Raw genomic sequence first — 19,410 nt, forward strand, 5'->3', positions numbered from 1 at the left:
GGCAGAAGGACTGAGAATTCAAGACTATCTTTGCTTCCTTAGGAATTTGAGTCCAGACTAGCCTCTGTGAGGCACAGTGAGGGAGGAAGAAAAAACAGGAAGAAAACAAAAGAGAGAGGAAGGAAGGAAGGAAGGAAGGAAGGAAGGAAGGGAGGGAGGGAGGGAGGGAGGGAGGGAGGGAGGGAGGGAGGGAGGGAGGGAGGGAGGGAGGGAGGGAGGGAGGGAGGGAGGGAGGGAGGGAGGGGAGGGGGAGAGAGGGAGGGAAGGAGGGAGAGAGGGAGAGAAAGAAAAGAAAGGGGGGAACATTAAATGTTTTGAAGGAAAACTACAACTATAAGAACAAATCTTGACTTTTTATTTCTGTTTAAAGCACACATATGTGTGCCCATACACACCAGTGAATGGGTATATTCACCTTCAATTTGTGACTGAAGTTGTTGCCAACAGATAAAAAGTTTTAAGACTGTTAAGTGAGAATAGAGAAATCCTTTCTTTAAAAAATGCACACATGCCATGGTGTGCACATGTGGAGATGAGAAGAGTTCTCTCCTTTGTGCGTGCACACACACACACATACACATGCACGCGCGCGCACGCACACACACACACACACAGCTCCTGCCCAGTGGTAGAGAGGTGCACTCCTTTAGTCCCAACAGAGCAAGTTTCAAGACAGCCAGGACTACACAAGGAAACATGTCTCAAAAAAATAAATAAATTTTTAAAAAGCGCTGAAGGAGAAACTTCTTTTTTTCTCTTTCTTATGGGTACTGAGGGTGACACTTGGAGTCTCACCAAGGCCAGTGCTCTGCCATGCAGTTGAGCTGTGCCCCAGCCCTTCTTTAAAGAATGACACCATAATTGGCCTGACTGAATTCTCCAGTCCAGTCTTCAAACTGTGATCTCCTACCTCAATACCCCGAGTAGCTTCATGGACCATCATGCCTAAGGACAGATTTTTCTTAAAATTTATTTATTAACTGGGAGAGGGGAGGTACATGCCACAGGAAAAGTGTGGTGGTCCACTATGGGTTCTGGTGTTGAATTTAATTCATTAGGGTTACACAGTAAATACTTTTACCTGCCCAACCATCCTCCTGGCCCCGATTTCTAGTCTTCTATTCAAAGAGAAGCATATTGAAAGTTATATTATTAGTAAAATCTTAATGTCAGAATCATTCTCTTTCACCAACTCTAACTTTAAAAGAAAGAAACCATAAAGTCCATTAAGAAGTTCCTAGCAGCTCTTTCCGCCGTTCCTCTGAAGAGGCAGACAGGTCTCTGTCTCTCTATTCCTCCCCCTCCTCCTTCTCTTTCCTTACTCCCTTCCCTTCCCACATTAAAAAAGGAAGCTCATAACATAATCCACAGTGAAGAAAAAGAAACAATCTCAGAAAATTTGTCTTTTGACCCCACATGCACACTGTGGCATGTGTGCTCACAAAAATAATACATTAAATTATACAAACACCCAGCTCATTACTAAAGCAAGCAACCAAACAAATAACTAAACTAAAATGTCCACTTAGGCATAAATACAAAGGCTCTGTATTTTTTCAGTGCCCCCAGAACCTCTAGAACAACGCCTGCCAACTAAAACACCTACTATGAATTTAGTAATGGGTTACGCAAACATAAATTACAAGGCCAGACGTTTTAAAAGGGAAAAAAGGTGATTTATTGACGCGCTGGAGACACGGCAGGATAGAAGCACTATTTCAATTTTCCACACAGCCCTCAATGCTGCAGATGTGCTAATGCAAAAAGAATTTCAGAGTGAAATGGCTCTCGGCTCCCTGGTTCCTTCCATATCAATTCCTTTACTTAAAAAGGCTGGCTGGCATTCCCACACTTGCATTCAAGACAATGAATACATGCTCAGGCGCTTCTATCTGGCTATAAGCACAAATGCATTTGCTCAAACGGGAGGAAGAGTGGGGAGGGCGGAAGATGGGGGGATTACTTTTCAAAATCTTTCGGTAAAAAGCAAGTATGGCTGTTGCTCCCGGTTGTCATCAGCTGCGAAGAGTGACCCCACAGGCTCTAGTCTTCACTTGTCTCTCTGACATACCTGATCATGTTTTTGCTTCTACTCTGGATCCTTACTTACATATTCACTGCTCACTTCTTCTGGCTTCATATCATTATAAGAAACAATATTTTTCTTTTCCAAAGCAATCATTTAAAACATAAGCAAAGAGCAAGGGAGAGATGGTTCACTGGGTATAGGTGTTTGCTGACAAGCCTGTCTACCTATGTTCCATCCCTGGGACCTACAGGGTGGAAGACCTGATTCTTACAAGTTATCCTCTGACCTCCACACAAATGCCACGGTGTGCAATGGTGTACATGCATGCATGTATGTACACAGAGAAACTTTAAAATGTTAAAAAAAAAAGTAAATGGTATTTGAAATGCTGTTTGTGGAATGTTTATATACAAATGAAATAATATTCTTGAAAACAGCATACACACATCTGAGACCTGGTCACGGGAACAGTCAGGGCCGCGTGCATATCACACACACTAGAGATCTTTGTTTTTCGTTGTGTTGCCATAGCGGAGAGCGTCACGAATGGCTGTCTTGCAAGGCCCAAAGCCCTAACTAACTAAGCTTCTCCCCAGGAGCTAGAAAATATCACATAACGAAGTGTGTTTAAGATGCAGAAGGGCTTCTCTGCACAGCTGCCACATGGATTCGTGCATATAAGTATGTGCTGTATAGCTCCCAGATCTTTGATTATGTGAACACACCTGACCTCGGGAAGCAGGCTTCGCCCAGCCTCATATTTCACACAAACCAAACAGCCAATAGACAGTAATGGCTCTCAGCTACTGATGACCTGGACCAAAGATGAAGAGACACTCCATCTTCCTCAGGGAACTGTCAGTGGTAGGAGGCTCAGAGCTGACCTTTGGCCCCGTCTTAATCACAGCCACCTATGATAACAGAGTAGGGTTTATTTTTATGCTCGGCTCCAGATGAAAATGATCAATCCTTCAATTCTGACTACTTTGTATCCACACACTGAGTTGTGGAAGTGAAGGTCCTGTAAGTTTTCATGAGTCCCCTGAGCCCTACGTGGAATTACATTCACCTAAGAATATGATCTGCAGCAACACTATCAAAACTCGGAACACTGCATTGAGTATGTCCAAAAGTAAATGAAATCCCAATAAAAATCCATTTAAATTTTCATTTCAAAAGTAGGAATTTTCGGCCGGGCGGTGGTGGCGCACGCCTTTAATCCCAGCACTCGGGAGGCAGAAGCAGGCGGATCTCTGTGAGGTCGAGGCCAGGCTGGACGGACAGCCTCCAAAATACAGAGAAACCCTGTCTCGTAAAAACAAAAAAACAAAACAAAACAAAAAAAAAGTAGGATTTTTCAGAGCCAATTACTGTGGCCCCACAGACCTATCATTTCAGGTACTTGAGAGGCTGAGGCAGGAGGGTTGCAAGTTTAAAGTCAGTCAGGCTACAGGATGAGTTCAGAACAATACTAGCTTTTGCAACTTAGTGAGAAGTAATAAAAGACAGACTACTTAGCAAGTCTACATGTGTTCAGCCCTGGGAGCAGGGGAGAACACAGAACTGGTGGCAGTGGGGCTGCGGGCTTGGCTCAGGGGCAGAGCACCAGAAAGAAAACAAACAAGACTTTTCAAAGTGAAACTGGGGGAAAGACTCTGTAAGCTGCACAGCAGAAGCAGAAGATCTGGACAGTGCACATGGCTCTGAAGAATGGTGGACACAGGACTTACCAATGACATGACATTGCAAGGATCAAAACAGTACACGGATGGGACAGTCCAGGGACATCCGTGAGGAATGTGGTGGCTGGTAAAGCATAAAGAAGGCAGAGATTACCCCTGGGGCAGGTAAATTGGATGGCTGGTCACTGGTTATGGGAAGGGCAAAGGGCTCTAGCAGAAAAGGGGAAACTGAGACCCTACCTACCACCAACCACAGGAGAATACCACTGCCTGAGAAAGAAAGCAAAAGCCAGCATTACAGAAAGAGCCCAGGAGGTGCCCTGCTGACATCTGCACAGGGGCGGGTTCCAAAATAAGATCCAGAACAGCCGGGGTGTAGCTCAGCTGATAGGGCGCTTACCTAAGGAAGTGCTGGCTTCCACTCCCTGACCCACAGAAACCAGTGTGGCGGTGTATGGCTGTAATATCAACACTGAGGAGCATCCTTGGCTACAAAATAAGTTCAAGGCCAGCCTTAACTTAGTGAGACCTTGTCTCAAAAACAAATGAACAAACATAGTAAGATTCGGAATGGAAAAAAAGTTGGTGTAGAAAAGAAAATGGAGGTCAGGGTAGGGTGGGAATCTCCACTTGTCTGAAAACAATTCAGTTCTTCCACACCATAGACGATACAGTGAGCAAGGGGACAATACACATCTTGGTCTGGGAGATGTCCTTAAGGCAAACTCTCACGAGAATTCAGATTGGAAACATCACATGGCAATAAATTGTCCAATAGGGAAAATGAGCAAAAGGTGTCAGCAGGGAAGGCAGGAGAGGGAACGGTGAACAGGCCACTCACAGCAGAAAGCAGTTTGCCAGTCCAGAGAAAGAGGAGCTAGAAGAACACAAGCTCACACTCATCTAATGAGCACAGCTCAGTTAATGGAGAAAACCAGCAAGGTACTATTAGATGAAAAGGCTTTCGGAGCAGGAATGCACCCTGTACCTTAGACATGTAGTGCTTCCAAAGCATAACACGGAAGCTATCAAGGGAAGAACTGACCCCACCCGCCCCAAAGCTGGGTCTCCTTGCAATAGATGAGTTATCAAAGCAGAGGCACTATCCAAGCACACTTGGTGCTAGCAGATACTCTTTACAGCATCCTGCATGCAGTCAGCACAAGATTACAGAGGGGCTCCAAAGGGCCTGATAGGGGCAGTGGCGGTGCTTACCTTGAACCCTAGCACTCAGGGAGCAGAGGCAGGCAGATCTCCTTGAATTTGAGGCCAGCCTGGTCTATAGGGCCTTGTCTCACGCTCCTCCCCACCCCCAACCCGTCCAGCACCACCACCAAAAAAAGAAGTATGAGCCAAAGGGCCTGATGAGCTAATTCAGGTACCACCCAATGTGAAGTGGGGAGCAAAAGGATGGGCAGATAAGGCCATAAGAAGTAGTTTCAACTCTCCCCTGAGTGCACAGAAACGTTTATGTGCTAAGAAGCAGGCGGGGTGTGTGTGTGTGTGGCGTGGGTCCAGGCAGCCTCGGCAGCAGGAGGCAGCTCTGGAGATCCATCCCACAAGGCAGCTGGCTCTGTGCACCCGGAAGGTGGCTGTGGGCTGCAAGACTGTGGAAGCACTCCCCAGGGACCCACGCTGGCGCAGACCTACAGAAGGCTTGCCGAGATGTGCATCTCCTGCCAGCTTTGCTGATTTGAGTAGGACACACAAAGCAAGTTAATGTCTTTTCTGGGTCTCAATTTTTCTCTGCCTGAGTCAAATACTGTACTTACTGCACAGGCATACACTTAAGAGTGGATGCAGACTGGGTGGTGCACATCGGTAATCTCAGCACCTGCGAATTCAAGGTCATCCTTTGCTACATAATGAGTTTGAGGCCAGCCTGGGCTACATAAGACTCTGCCTCTAAAAAGAAAAGTATTTGGAAAAGAGCTATATGAACAGATAGCCTTTAACAAATGTCAACTGCTATTATAAGTTGTCCCTGTCATGTCCCTCAAGTTACCAGGAACCAGAAAGTAAACTCTTCCTAGTGAAAGGCTTCTCACACATAACAGGGACTCTGCAAAGAACTCTGAACCCATGCACGATTACAGAAAAGGAAAGGCCCAAAGGGACCTTGCCCTGAACGTTATGGGAAAGACAGACAGGGACAGAAGGGGCCTGCAGAGGACAGGCAACAGAAGCTGCTGTGTTGCTCAGCATGCTCTGAGCAGCTGGTAGAGCTGACCCTTTTAAAGCTGTCAGACAAAAGGTGATGGGGCTTGATCAGGTTGCAAACCAAGTCAGAAGCAGCAGAGCTAGAACAAAGCCCCAAGTATTCTGATTCTCGTCTAAAGACTACTTCAGGAACATCAACTAGACCATGGTTACTAATCACCAGCCTATGAATTAAATTAGTCTGTCAATCAGGCCTGGACTGTCCCTTACAGGGTCTATTTTTATGCAACTCATGTTTGCAAGTTAAAATCAAAAGTCAATATTGGCCAACAGCAGTGATCCAAACATATACTATTACTCCACACATCCATAGGTGGCACAGACCTATGATCTTAGTTACTTGGAATGCTGAGGCGAGGGGTTGCAGGTTCAATGCCAGCCTAAGCTATATTGCAAGACCTTACCTCAGAATGAAAATTTTAAAGAAGGGATGTACCTCAGAGGTAGAACACTTGCTTAGACTTTCCCAGCAAGGAGATGGGGGTGTGGCTCATGAGTACAATACTTGCCTAGAACCCTCCAGTGAGAGACTGGGGCCGTGACTTAGTGGTTTGCCTGGCATCTAGGAAGCCCTAGGTTTCATCTCTAGCACTCAAAATAAATAAAATAAAACAGAATCTACTCCTGAACTCAACATCTTCTCTCAAAGCAATGTTCATCACAAGCTCACAGCTTCAATTACTTTGTCATATTACTCTGGGCATGGTTCAATCTAGCATCTGGACCATCAGTCCCATTTCTCCATGAGAACATGGAGGCTCAGAGGTCACCATCAAAACTCCAGCCCACGTAAATCTCTTTACAATCCTTCCCTTTTCACAGCTGTTAAATGCTTGGATAATTTGTCCATGATGCTTAAAATAGCCCACTAGAAATGCCAGACACATGGAGGAAGCGACACCCAGCTCAGGAAGGAAGAGGCTGCCGGTTCTGAGGGCTCTTCAGTGAGAGCCGGGGCCCGCACTGTTGTTCACATTAGGAGTGGATGGCATGGTGGGATCATGGGTGGCCCTGCTGTCTGAAGGCAGGCACAAGAGACACTGAGAGATTAACTCTTCACAGGTCACCTAAGAATTCTTCCAATGCCAGCAGTGAGGAAGTAGAATTTTCTAAAATCTACATTCAGTAGCAGCCCTGAGCTTCTCAAAGATGGGATCTGATTATGTCTCTCTGCTCAACACAATTAGGCCTTTGCTTAAAGTTCAAGGGCACCACTGATAAACCAGACACACAAATTCACCAACAGTGGTCAGATTCTACTGATGCTGTGTGTTTGTTTGGAGTTAGGGATGCTGCAAAAGGGTGCTTTCATTCTTAGATTGAAAAAACAAAAAAAAAACAAAAAAAGACCACCGCCTCAGTTCCTCCAATGTCCTCATTCACCCACCTGTGAATATTATCCTGCGTTTTTGTTTGCTTGTTTTTGTTTTCCTAGGCAGGTACTTTACCACTAATGAATATCCCTAGCCCAGTTTATCCCTGAAACAGGTTCTCACCAGGTTGCCCAGGCTACTTTTGAAGTCCCTAATTCTCTTTCCTCAACATCCTAAGTGACTGGGATAAAGGCCTGAGCTACAAGGCCATGCTGTTTCAGTGTGCATACTACCTGAAGTTATCTTGTGCATCATTTGTTTAGTTGGTCATTACCTGCCTGCTCCTGCTGTTAGCTGGAACTTCTCTATACTTTCTAGCTCCAGAAATAACTCAGGGCTATTTGTAGAGAGAGGATGAGGGACTTACTACATGTTTTTTATATACTCAATCACTTCACCCTCCAACAACTGGGTGTCAGAGGCAGAGCACCCCTGATCCAAACATCTGAAGCATCAACTCCTCCAGCATGCTCCAAACATGGGTGTTGGAGACCTGTGGGTTTTAGATTAGGAATGAAGGTCTATAGAAATATTCCCAAATCTGAAACACTTCCACCCCATCCACAAAGGGTGAACTTGAACTGTTCAACCTGTACCAATCAGATTGTGAGAAAGGGATACAAAACCTGGAACAGCGAGGAACCTTGCTCGGAGTCAAAAGCTTGGACATCTGCAACACGTGGTCTGGGAACAGCCATTTATCTTCCAAGACCCCGGGAAACAAGCCAGGACTAGTTCTGCAGATAAAAGCTCCCTGCAGCAGAGGCCACTTATGCGTGGGAGGGAAAGACTGGACTAGCAGTGCTCACCCAGGCTTGTTCACAACCCAAGGACCTCTGTTCTTCAGGACTGCCTCAGACCCTCCCAAACCTCCTGCAGGCTCTTTCTGGAACATGGAAGAATACTATGGCTTGAGCTGCACCAGGTCCTTGGGGGCAACTTTTCCCCTGGGATCTCCTCAGAACTAAGAAAACTACTTAAATTTTTTGTACTGATTGAACGTGTTTAACTGGTAACAGTTTAAGCTCCCATTTAATTTTTAAGCTTTTTCTAGTTAAAACCTTATTGTATTGTAACTTTATGGTAGATGATTCTAGAATGATTAAACACCCAGGTTGATTACTCAAGCTTTATAATTCTGCCAGATACTAGAGTGACCTCTTGACAATGAAGCAAAAATGTGCACAGTGGCTTTGGAAGAGGAGAAAACACTGAATTAAAAGGATTGCTTGCAGGTTTCCCACAGCCCCACAAAAAGAAGAATTGATTTAAGATAATAATAACGGCACTCTGGGTAACTCAGTGAAACCCTATCTCAAAATAAGAAGCAGGCTTCAGAGAGTTAAGATGGTAAAGTGCTTGCTGTGCAAGCATGAGGACTGAAGCTCCAACCCTGAGGACCCACGCACAACCCCAGGTGCACCTGTGATCCCAGCGTTGGGGAATCAAACATAGAGGGAACTACAGACTCATCGAGCGGTGTGGACAAGTCCCCAAATCCCCACAACGGGCTCATGCTGGTGGCTGGGTTGCTCATGTCCCTAGCATGCGACTAACTTTTGAGTCCTTTGCTGGCAGGCCTGTCTGGCCTACCTTCCCCCTAAAAGCCACAGTCTATGACATCAGGTGACTGAATGTGTTCAGTGTGGAACACAAACCCCAGCTGGTATGTTTGCTTGACTGAATGGAGAGGCTCTGGACTTAAGGGAGGCTGAAACAAAAGTGAAAGTGGGCATACACCCTGAGTCCCAGCAGGGGCAAGTAGACCTCTGAGCTCCAGGCCAGCCTGGTCTGCAGAGTGAGTTCCAGGACAGCCAGGCTACACAGAGAAGCCCTGTCTTTGGGAAGGGGTGCAGTAGGAGTGTGTGAGTGTGTGAAACCTGTCAGTCACAGCAGACTTCTAGGTCAGGCAATGCAATGAAAGTAAGAGAAGTGCTGAGTGCACACACAAATCATACAAATGTGTTCTCTCTCTCTCTCTCTCTCTCTCTCTCTCTCTCTCTCTCTCTCTCTCTCTCTCTCTCTCTCTCTCTCTCACACACACACACACACACTGAACTGAAAGTTCAGGGTCACACGTGGCCATCCTGAATGGCACCTGGTGATTGTGACACCTTACCTGAGCACCACGCCTCTTCCAGACCCCCTACAGGCCAAGGTGCCCCACAAGGCTCCAGCCAGCTGGCTGCACAGGAACAAGATGTGCAGCCCTGGAGTGGCTACTTTATTTTAAGTGACTCTCTTTTTCCAGGCTGAGTCATTCCTGCATGGCTATAAAAGGCAGTCGAGCAGTGACTAAATGCATTTGGGCCCAGCCACAGTTAAGTACTACTACCCTTTACTCCTTCCTTCTTATTTGCCTGACACAGGGGTCTTACTTCACCCCAGGCTGGCCTTTACCTCACAGCAAGCCTCCTACCTCAGCCACCATAGTACAGGGATTACAGATATAAACCACAGTCCCAGTTTCATCTTCCTTCTGACTCCACTTCCTGTTCCTCACATCCACAAAAGGTTGAGAGGCAAAGATGTGGGCCATTGTTTCACCCACAACCCTGAAAACTCTTCCTCCCAACAGACAAAAAGCAGAGGTCTTTCCCCACATCCTACAAGCACAGAAATCATCAATAAATCCAGTCTCCTTCTGTCACGGTGCTGGAGTTCCTTCCACATCCTAAGAGACCTGCCCCAAACTAGCATTTTGAAACTCTTGCCCAAGAAAGCAAACATCTGCTGGGTGTGAAGGTATACACTTGCAATTCTAGAACTCAGGAAGTAGAAGCTGAAAATAGGAGTTCCAGGAAAGCCTTGACTACATGCTGAGTTCAAGACTAACTGGGCTTATAAAGACCCTGAAAAAGACTAAAAGGCAGGCTAGGGATATATATAGCTTGGTTGATAGAATGCTTGCCTGCCATGTACTCTCATCCCCATATCTCCATTCCCAGACCTCGTAAACCAGTCAGGTGCATGTAATCCCAGCACTGAGGGAAAGATGGAGACAAGAGGTCCAGCAGTTCATTACCAGCCTTGGCTACAAAGGAAGTTGGAAGCCAGCCTAGGCTACATGAAAACTTGGAGAGAGAGGGAGGGAGAGAGGAAGGGACTGAATCAAAAGAGTACAGGCCTCAAGTGACAAGGGTAAGTGAGGATTCTGATCCCTGGAAAATGAAAGCCAAGTAACAACTGCTATGTTATATAGTAGGCACAGAGATATTCCCTGTCACAAAATAGGCATGCCAAATCACACACCAGAGCTCCTGCCTTGGTGGGGGCAATAAAGATGGATGAGGGACCCCCGTGGTCAGGGTTAGGGTTGAGCTCTTCTCCTGAAGACAGGAGCTGGGGAAGGCCACATGAAAACAAAACCACACTATGAGCACAGTGGGCTCAGCACCCTTAGGAAGCATGTTCCAGTGCACAAGGAATACCAAGATAAAACGCACTGTGCGAGGTAGGAGATGGCTCAAGGGCAAAGCACTTGCCACACCAGCATGAGGACCTGAGCTTGGATCCCTAGAACCACAAAAAGCTGGATATAGCCATACACATTTGTAATCCCATTGATCCTATGCTGACACAAGAGGCAGAGAGAAACAAAATGCTTGGAAGCTTACAGGACAGCTACCCTCTTATAGGCAGCACAAAACAAAAGACACTTCTCACACAAGATGGAAGGCGAGGACCACCAACATAGGTTGCCCATACTCATGCCATGAGGTTATGGAAAGTGTGCGCCTTTATGCTCTATATATGCAGGAATGGATGAACACGTGTACACACGTGTACACATGCGCGCGCACACACACACACACGCACGCACACACACACACTTTCTCCCCTTCTTTTTTATTCAGATAGAGAAAAAACACACTGGAGTGAGAAAAGACAATCAAGGAGTGGTCTGAAGGGCAGCCCAGCTTTCAGTACAAAAGCTGTTAGGTCCAAACACGCATGAGACAGTTTTACAATGGCAGTGCTACCCCCTGGGAATATGGCTCTCCTTTTTAATTGTCCCACTGAAAATGGCTGATGAAGTGCAAAGCTCAACAAGAAAACCAGAGTGCTTCTAGAATCACACCAGGCATTGAAGATACTAATCTAGTCTTTGAAATCACAATCACACTCAACCATCAAAGACCTGAAGCAAAGCAAGGCCTGAGTCACAAGACAGTCAGTGGCATGGCTTCTCTAAGAATGTGTAGGGCTGATGTGTGGGGCTGTGGTCCCATTCAAAGCACGGGGAAAAACAAAAACAAACAAACACACAAATAAACCAACCAATGAGAGAGAGAGAGAGAGAGAGAGAGAGAGAGAGAGAGAGAGAGAGAGAGAGAGAGAGAGAGAGAGAGAGAGAGGTTCAAAAAGGCAGAAGTGTTTGTCTACACGGAAGGCTACTGAACCATCTGTGGCTCATACAGAGAATACTGTCACATGGATGTGTGTATGGTGCGAGGAAAGACTTCAGTAGAAGATGCCAGCTATGGGATCCTGGCACTCAGCTTGCCACATGGCCATGGTCTACTGCCTGGTGGAAGAGATAAGAAACTCTGAAGAACCAGGATAGGATTTCCTCCCCAGGACCCACTGTCTGGCAAATGGAAGGCATTCCATAAATATCTGCAAAATGATTAACTGTCAGCACAAACCACCTTGGGGAGTATTTTAAACTGGTAACAATTAAATTAGGTTTCTTTTCTTTTTTCTTAAGTACCCTAAGCTAGCTTTATGAAGCAAAGATCCATTGGACCTAAAGCATTCTATAGTTGTTTATTTTATTTTATATTAGGTGGAACTGAGCCCAGGGCCTTGTGTGTGCTAGGCAAGCATTTTATTCCTGAGTAATGCCCCAGTCCCCTTACTGAGGAATTCTAAGCAAACACTCTGATGCTGAACCCTCAGCCCTATTTTTACTACTGTTTTAAGATAGGGTCTCACCAAGGTCCTTGGATTGGTCTTGAACTCACTCTATATACTACAGGATGGTTAGAACAAAAGATCCTACTGCCTCAGTTTCCTTCAATGGCTGGATGGCAAGTATGTGTCACAAGACTAGGCTTTTAAGTTAACACAAAACACACCACGGGTAGCAGATGCCAGGTATTCAGGTAACTTTTCACAAGAGCATACAAGCATTCCCTTATTATATACATGTGTGCACATGCACAAGAAGCTCTTTTTTGAGTAGTAGATAGTGATATTAGAACTCTGGATCTATATATCAAGTCTCCTGTAGCAAAAAACAGAGAAAGCCATTGTCTATGGCTGGGGAGATGACTCAACACTTGTTGCTTTTGCAGAGGACCAGGGAGCACCCACATGCCAGGTGATAACCACCTACACCTCTTGCAGGGCATCCCGAGCTCTTCTGGTCTCCTCAGACACCAGACACTCATGTGGTGCACAGACATCCATAAAGGCAAAACACCCACACATATAACACAGTAATTTCATTTTTCATAGCTGTCATTTATTTTGGTTTTTCGAGACAGGGTTTCTCTGTGTAACAGCCTTGGATGTCCTAGAACTCACTCTGTAGCCCAGGCTGATCTCACACTCACAGAGATCCTCCTGCCTCTGCCCCCCCCAAGTGCTAGGATTAAAAGCATACATCACTACCACCCATTAACATAGTAAAAGTTAAAAGTGGAAGTTTATGATTAAAAAATGTTTTTTAAAAACATGATCTGTTCTACTCAAAGAGCAGCTGTTACTGCCACATGGAGGATGGGGTATGGGGCTAAGATGGCTGAGCACTTGCCGTGCATGAAGCCTTAGGTTCAGACCCCAGGGTCAGGTAAACTGGTGTAGCAGTCAGTGTATGCCTATAATCTCAGCACACTTGAGAGCTGGAGGCTGGAGGATCACAAGTTCAACAACATTCTTAGCTACACAGTGAGATTTGGGCCAGCCTGGGCTCATGAGATCCTGTCTCCAAAATTAAGTAGTTTTTTTAAAAAAAAAAACCCATGAAGCTTTCTTGAGAAACCTTACTTGCAAAGAAATTGTAATCTACTTCACATTAACCACAATTTTTAGATTAAAACAATATAGTCAATGCTGTTAAGTGCTTATGAATTTATTGATCTACTGGAAATGATCAATGTCACAAGGATACTTAGATGCAACCCTAAGTCAATGGCCAAGGACGGCTGCCAGACCCAAGCCTGAGATGCCACACATATGGCTACAGCCCCTCCCCCACCATCAGACTGATCAGTGTACCATCAGGCACCCATACCACAGAGGACACTAACTGAACCCCCATCTCCACTCCCATGTCTAACAGAAGATGCATGTTTAAGTGAGCTGTGGTGATGAACTTAGGAGGCTGAGGCAGGGGGACTCTAGGGTCTAAGACACAGCCTAGGCTATATAGGGAGACCCTGTCTCAATAAAACAAAACAAAAACAACTAGAAAGATCGGGGTGATAGAGATTCACCCCAGCTGGCAGAACACTTGCCTAGCATGAGTGAAGTTCATGGGTTCCATCCCCAGCATCACATAAACTTAGGATGATAGTTCACACCTATAATCCCTACACTTGAAATGTGGAGGAAGGACCAGACTGCATAAAAAGGGAAAATCTCTGTTTCCTGACTACAGATACAATGGGCCAGACACCCCAAGCTCCTGATGTCAAGCCTTCTCCACCACAGTGGACTGTACTCTCAAATTGTAAGTCTCAGTAAAGCCTTTCTTCAGTTGCTTTTGTCATGAAAATGAAAGTCACAACACATTCATAAAAGAAAAGCCCAGACTCTAGAGTCATGCCCACTGCCCCTTACAACCTGTGTCAAGAAACATAGAGGTACATCAAAGTCCACAGCAGAGGAAATGAGGTTTTACCAGAAATATTGGTGCAATGCATTTTTGAACACACTGCTACCTACCATCCTGGAAACCGGCATGAAGCTCACTGCCCCACAATGGTCCTGGAAAGACTTTAGTTAACACCATCCTGACATACCAGAGGCTAGAACTGCAGGTGGGTCTCACACTGCTCACGTGTCCAGCCTATGCAATGTCTATACTTGGTACCAACAACTTGTCCGCTGCCACATTCCCATGGCTTGGGTGAGGCATACATTCTGCCAGGGTGGGGTTGGAGGCATCTGAATAAAGAAACAGGTATCTTGCCATGCAATTTTTTGGAGAACTAAGAAATGCCTCAATAAGCGTTCTAAATTTGCCCAGGGGTCATGAGACCCCTTCTGAAGACCGTGACACAGTCCCAGCTCACCTCTGGAGTGTTCTTCTTGAACTCTCTGCTCTGCTCAATGAGCCGCTTTCTGGACTGTTCGCTCTCATCTTGCCTGTTTGCCAATACTGTTGCGGTGGCATCAAGTTCTCTCTGTGGGGAGATCAAGAAGGGAAAAGCAAGATTATAATCTGCAGTTTCTACCAGGAGGGATCAAGTGTATCTTGGTGGGGTAGGGAGTAAGGCTCAAGGACAACGTTAAGGACCATAATGATAATACATTCACACAACACAAGTCCCATAGACACTAGCCGGAGGGAGAGAGCAAGTCTGCTCAGCATGCTGTGCAGCGCAGTGACTCCCTCCTATGGTAACACACATAGGACAGTTTCCCTGCTAAGCCAGTGGACCAATGCCCCCACATCTCTGTAGGCCATTTTCTTGAGTTCTGGTCCCCATGCCTAACAGTTTTTCCTCCAAATAAACTCTACATGGCTGGTCTTCTACAGTGTGGACCTGAAACTTCAGGGAACAACAGCTAGTTTAGTTTACTCCCACTTAACAAATACTTCTTGAAAACTTACTCTAGGCCAGGCATCCCAGTTGGAACCATAACCTACCAGTTTGCAAGAGGGTCCGTTAAACAGCAAATCCCACATTCACTATTACCCCGTTATCCTGTGAGCTTTGCAGAGGTACTATCCACCAGGCATCCCACATGCCCTGGAGTCAGGACTCTGCTCTGGACAGTGATGAGTCCTACACAGTGTCAGAGAGCCTGGGCCCCAGCCCTGAAGACTCTGGGAGAATCTGCCATGAGGAGCTGCCAGAGCAGCCCACGGCAGATGGGCCCCGGATGGAGCTCCGAGCTCACAGCAGGTACGCATGCCATGTGGCTGCCCACCGAATGGCCTGATGTCTCATATGCTAAGTCAAGTAGATTCGGTTACTGAACACACAGAGTACAACATTCTATGTGGCATACAAATGACTCCACCCTGGTTCTGAGAGAACTAAAAAGTTCAGGAAGGCCACCAGGGTCCACCCACCTCCTGAAGGATGTATGAGTGAGTGAGTGAGTGTGTGTGTGTGTGTGTGTGTGTGTGTGTGTGTGTGTGTGTGTGTGTGTGTGTGTTTATATTTGAGACAGGGTCTCATGTACCACAGGCTGGCCTCAGACTCATTATACAGCTAAGGGTGACCTTGAATTCCTGATCCTACTGCCTTTGCCTTCCTCCCAAATGTTGGGATTATAAGCATGTATAGGGACAGAATCCAGGACTTCATGAACGCTGGGCAAGCCTCCTATCTACTGAGCCAAATCCCTAATCTCCCAGAAACTCTACAAGTCTTACAAGGAGCTGTGCAGAGCATTTCCCCAGTCCTGGGGACACTCACATAAGAACATAGAGGGGTGCATGTAAGAGAACTGGTAGCCAAGATAGGGTGCCCATCGCTCAAAGACATTCCCAGCTGCCACCTGAGTGAGGCTGTAGAACTTTTCAGAAGTAGGGAGTAGGTACCCCTGCTGAGGATGACCTTGAGTTTCTGGTCCTCCCACTTCCTCCTTTGTAGTGCTGGGGTCACAGGCACGTGCCACTACAACGAGGGCTTACTGAATACTAGGCACTCCATGGACTGAGCAGCACTCTCAGCCCCTGCTTCCTTTAGAGTGCAAACAACCCAGAAAGCCATCCTGGGTGACACTTCCCTGGTACCATGATGGTATGGCCCGTGGCCAGACAAAGTGACAGAGAGCTGGAGCAACCAGCATGCTGTCAACTTAGAAATCTCAAGACAGTTTAAATGTGGAAAGGGGAACTGTGATGTGGGGAGAGGCCCTCATGCCACACTGTTCCCTTTAGTATTTCTGGCATTCAAACAAATCCTGGGTGAGCAAATCCAAAGGAATACTGTGGGCTAGCATTCAAGAACAGATGTCAAAGCTACTGCAGAAAAGAGGGAAACACTGGGCGTTTTGATAGACCACATTTGAAAGTCATCCCAGAGAAGAGGAGGCAGGGAAAAAGAGCAACCGCCACCAACGTGGGGAAGTGGGCTGCAGAGAGAGGCAAGCAAGCAGTCACAGATAACGCAGAAGGCTTGCAAAAATATAAACAATCTGGCAAGGAGGAGGACTTAGACGGCTATATTTAAGCAGCAGAAGAAGTTATAATGGGAGATTTGGAGAAGGGCGGAAAAAAGCCAATATTGAAATATGACAGGAACGGGAGAAGTTGGTGTTTCCTTACACACACACACACACACACACACACACACACACACACACACACACACACACACACACACACACACACGGAGAAACAGAAAACCAGTGCTGGCTGTCTTTTTCAACAGGGATCCTACTGCCTGTCGTTGAGAAGCCTGGGTCCTAGCCATAGGACAAGTGGCATCTTTTGGCTTCTTTAAGTCAGTGGGGGTATTGGATGTTAGCGAGTACATTTTGGGGGATAAAGTTAGAGCACAGGGTTGCTAGGCATGGTGGTGTATTCTTGTAATTCCAGCACTCTAGAAGTGGAGGCAGGAAGATAAGAAGTTCAAAGTCATCTTCAGTTTCATATCAAGTTTGAGACCAGTCTGACCTTCCTAAGACTGGCTCAAAAACTAAACAAAGAGCCAGTGATAAAGGTTCAGTGTAGAGTTCTTTCTTAACATGAAGAGGCTCTGGGTTCAAACCACAGCACCAAAAATCAATAAATAAGGCTAGAAAGGAAGCTTAGTTGCTTATTGACTAGTAAGCACAGGACCTGAGATAGATCTTAACATTCAGATACAAAGTTACATGTGAGGCCACTGTTAGACAAGGGGGATGGGAGGGGTGTCCCTGGGGCTTACTGGCCGTCCAGCCTACAAAACAACTCCCAGTGAGAAACAAGACGGATGGCACCTGAGGGATGAAGCAGAGGCCGCCTTCTGTCACCCACAGACAGTGTACAGAGAGGGGTAGTGGGGTACGGGTGGCACACACCATGACACAAACAGAAAAAGGACACAGGGCAGCCCTCTGGTTCTGAGGTCTCTCCCAAGAGACAGCTTGAGTGACCAGGAGCTCCCTCCCACATCACACTGCAAAGGCCGGCACAGCTGGCCGCTTGCTGTGAGCAGTCGGGGCTCGCTGGCGCTCACTTCGCTCCTTTTGCCAACCTTGCAGACATACGTGAGCCGACATGAGGAGCCATGTCCCAGACCACATTCGGAGACCATGACAGGGAAACAGACTGACATAGTGAGTAGGAGACTGAGCCTTCCACCAACATGTGGAACCTCCACTGTTCCAGATAGGGCTGCTCAATTTTCAAGGCTCTGTCTTTAACTGAATTGCTTAATTAAAAAAAATGTAAAATACCACTAAATCTTGGGGCGAGAGGAGGGGGTCCTGTTCACATATGGAGGCCAGAGACTGAGGGCAGGAATTTTCCTCAATCAATCTCACCTCATTTTTTGAGACAGGTTCCCCCTCACTAAGCCTGAATACACAGACTCATTGACACTGGGTAGCTACGAGCTCCAGGGACTCATCCACTTGTGTCCACTCCCCAGTGCTGGGGTTGCAGACACACACTGTCATACCTGGCGTCTAACATGGGTGCTGGAGCTTCAAATCCGGGTTCTGAGGTTTGACTGAGGTTCGGCTGGGCCCTGTTGAAGGAGACCTGCACTCTCAAGCCCCAGGGACAACACAGAGGGAGCAGACAGCTACAAAGCACAAGGCCAACGCCATTTTATCATCTCCTGAGTCTGTCCAGTCTCAGTGTCAAACACAATGACGCACTAATAAGAGAATCTAATGTGTTGAGAGAGGGGGAGATGGGGGGGCCAAAATACAGAATCATCAGCCATGAGTCACAGGTCACATGGAAACAGCAGCACAGAGAGTCCCCACATCTGAAAGGCACTGAGATGCAGAAAAGGGAACACTGGAGCAACTTAACTGCCTTGAACAGCGTTATTTGGCATGGCCACTGACCAATGATTCGCTGGTGGTTTTAAAACCAGAAAACAAACAAACAAACAAACAAACAAACAAACAAAAACATTTTACATGAACTCAAAAGTCAAAAATCAGCAGACCATCAAACAGTGCTTACACCGTAAAAAAGACCATCTCTCCACATGCTAGCCAGACTCTGGCGATTTGCAGAAAGAAGCAGAGAAAACCTGAACTGTGTTTGCTCTCAGGAGTGACGAGTGAGGAACGGGCTTACTGTGAGGTGTGTACTCTTTGGTTGTTTCTTGGAAAAATGGGAAGGTACTAATTTTTAAAATCCTGCCACCCAGGCTCAATAGCACAAGCCTTTAGTTCCAGCAACTTACTTGGCAGGCTAAGGCAAGAGGATCATTCAGTTCAGAAGCAAGCTCAAGGCCAGCTCCAGCAAATAGCAAAACTCATTCTGGAAGTGTAGCCTACCATTAGAATCTTTGGCTAATCAGCAGTATCTCATACAGTGGCGATAGGAAGAGGGGAAGAGAAGGAGGCAGCCATGGCAGCTACAGCCATTCACAAGAATACACCAGTCCACCCAGACACTCCCACCAGGGAAGGACAGGAGAACCCTAGGTCCCTGTTACTCAGGGTGGAAGTATACACATGAACTCAGAACCTGACATATCCAACAAGGTGGAATGCACTGGAAATGTCACTGAGAAGAGTCTGAGCAACATGGGCGGGCACCTCATACAGAAACTGCTTTCTGTTTTAAAGGGGGCTCCTCCCTGGATGGCTGGATGACAGGGTCCAAGGTAAAACTCTGGCTTTTGAACCACATGGCCCCTGAGCAGCATGTGGTTTCTACGGCACCTCTTGGTGCCCTGTGGCCAACTATGTATGACAAGCCAGGAAGGGAAGCGAGTGAATGTTCTCTTCATCCCTATCCCTCAAGGCT

General features: G+C 46.6%; 1 protein-coding gene across 11 annotated transcripts in view; it reads right to left on the minus strand.

Moving 5' to 3' along the window:
* The window catches only part of Cux1 (cut like homeobox 1), a 327,582-nt gene that overhangs the window by 215,125 nt on the left and 93,047 nt on the right, over positions 1–19,410 (minus strand). For all 11 annotated transcript variants that reach the window (XM_005080392.4, XM_005080393.4, XM_040731284.1 and 8 more), the window contains one exon: positions 14,549–14,659. In XM_005080392.4, the coding sequence (XP_005080449.1) occupies positions 14,549–14,659 (111 nt within the window). The remainder of the gene's footprint in view (positions 1–14,548; positions 14,660–19,410) is intronic.

The sequence above is a fragment of the Mesocricetus auratus genome, unplaced genomic scaffold, assembly GCF_017639785.1.
Source record: "Mesocricetus auratus isolate SY011 unplaced genomic scaffold, BCM_Maur_2.0 Super-Scaffold_100025, whole genome shotgun sequence".
NCBI lineage: Eukaryota > Metazoa > Chordata > Mammalia > Rodentia > Cricetidae > Mesocricetus > Mesocricetus auratus.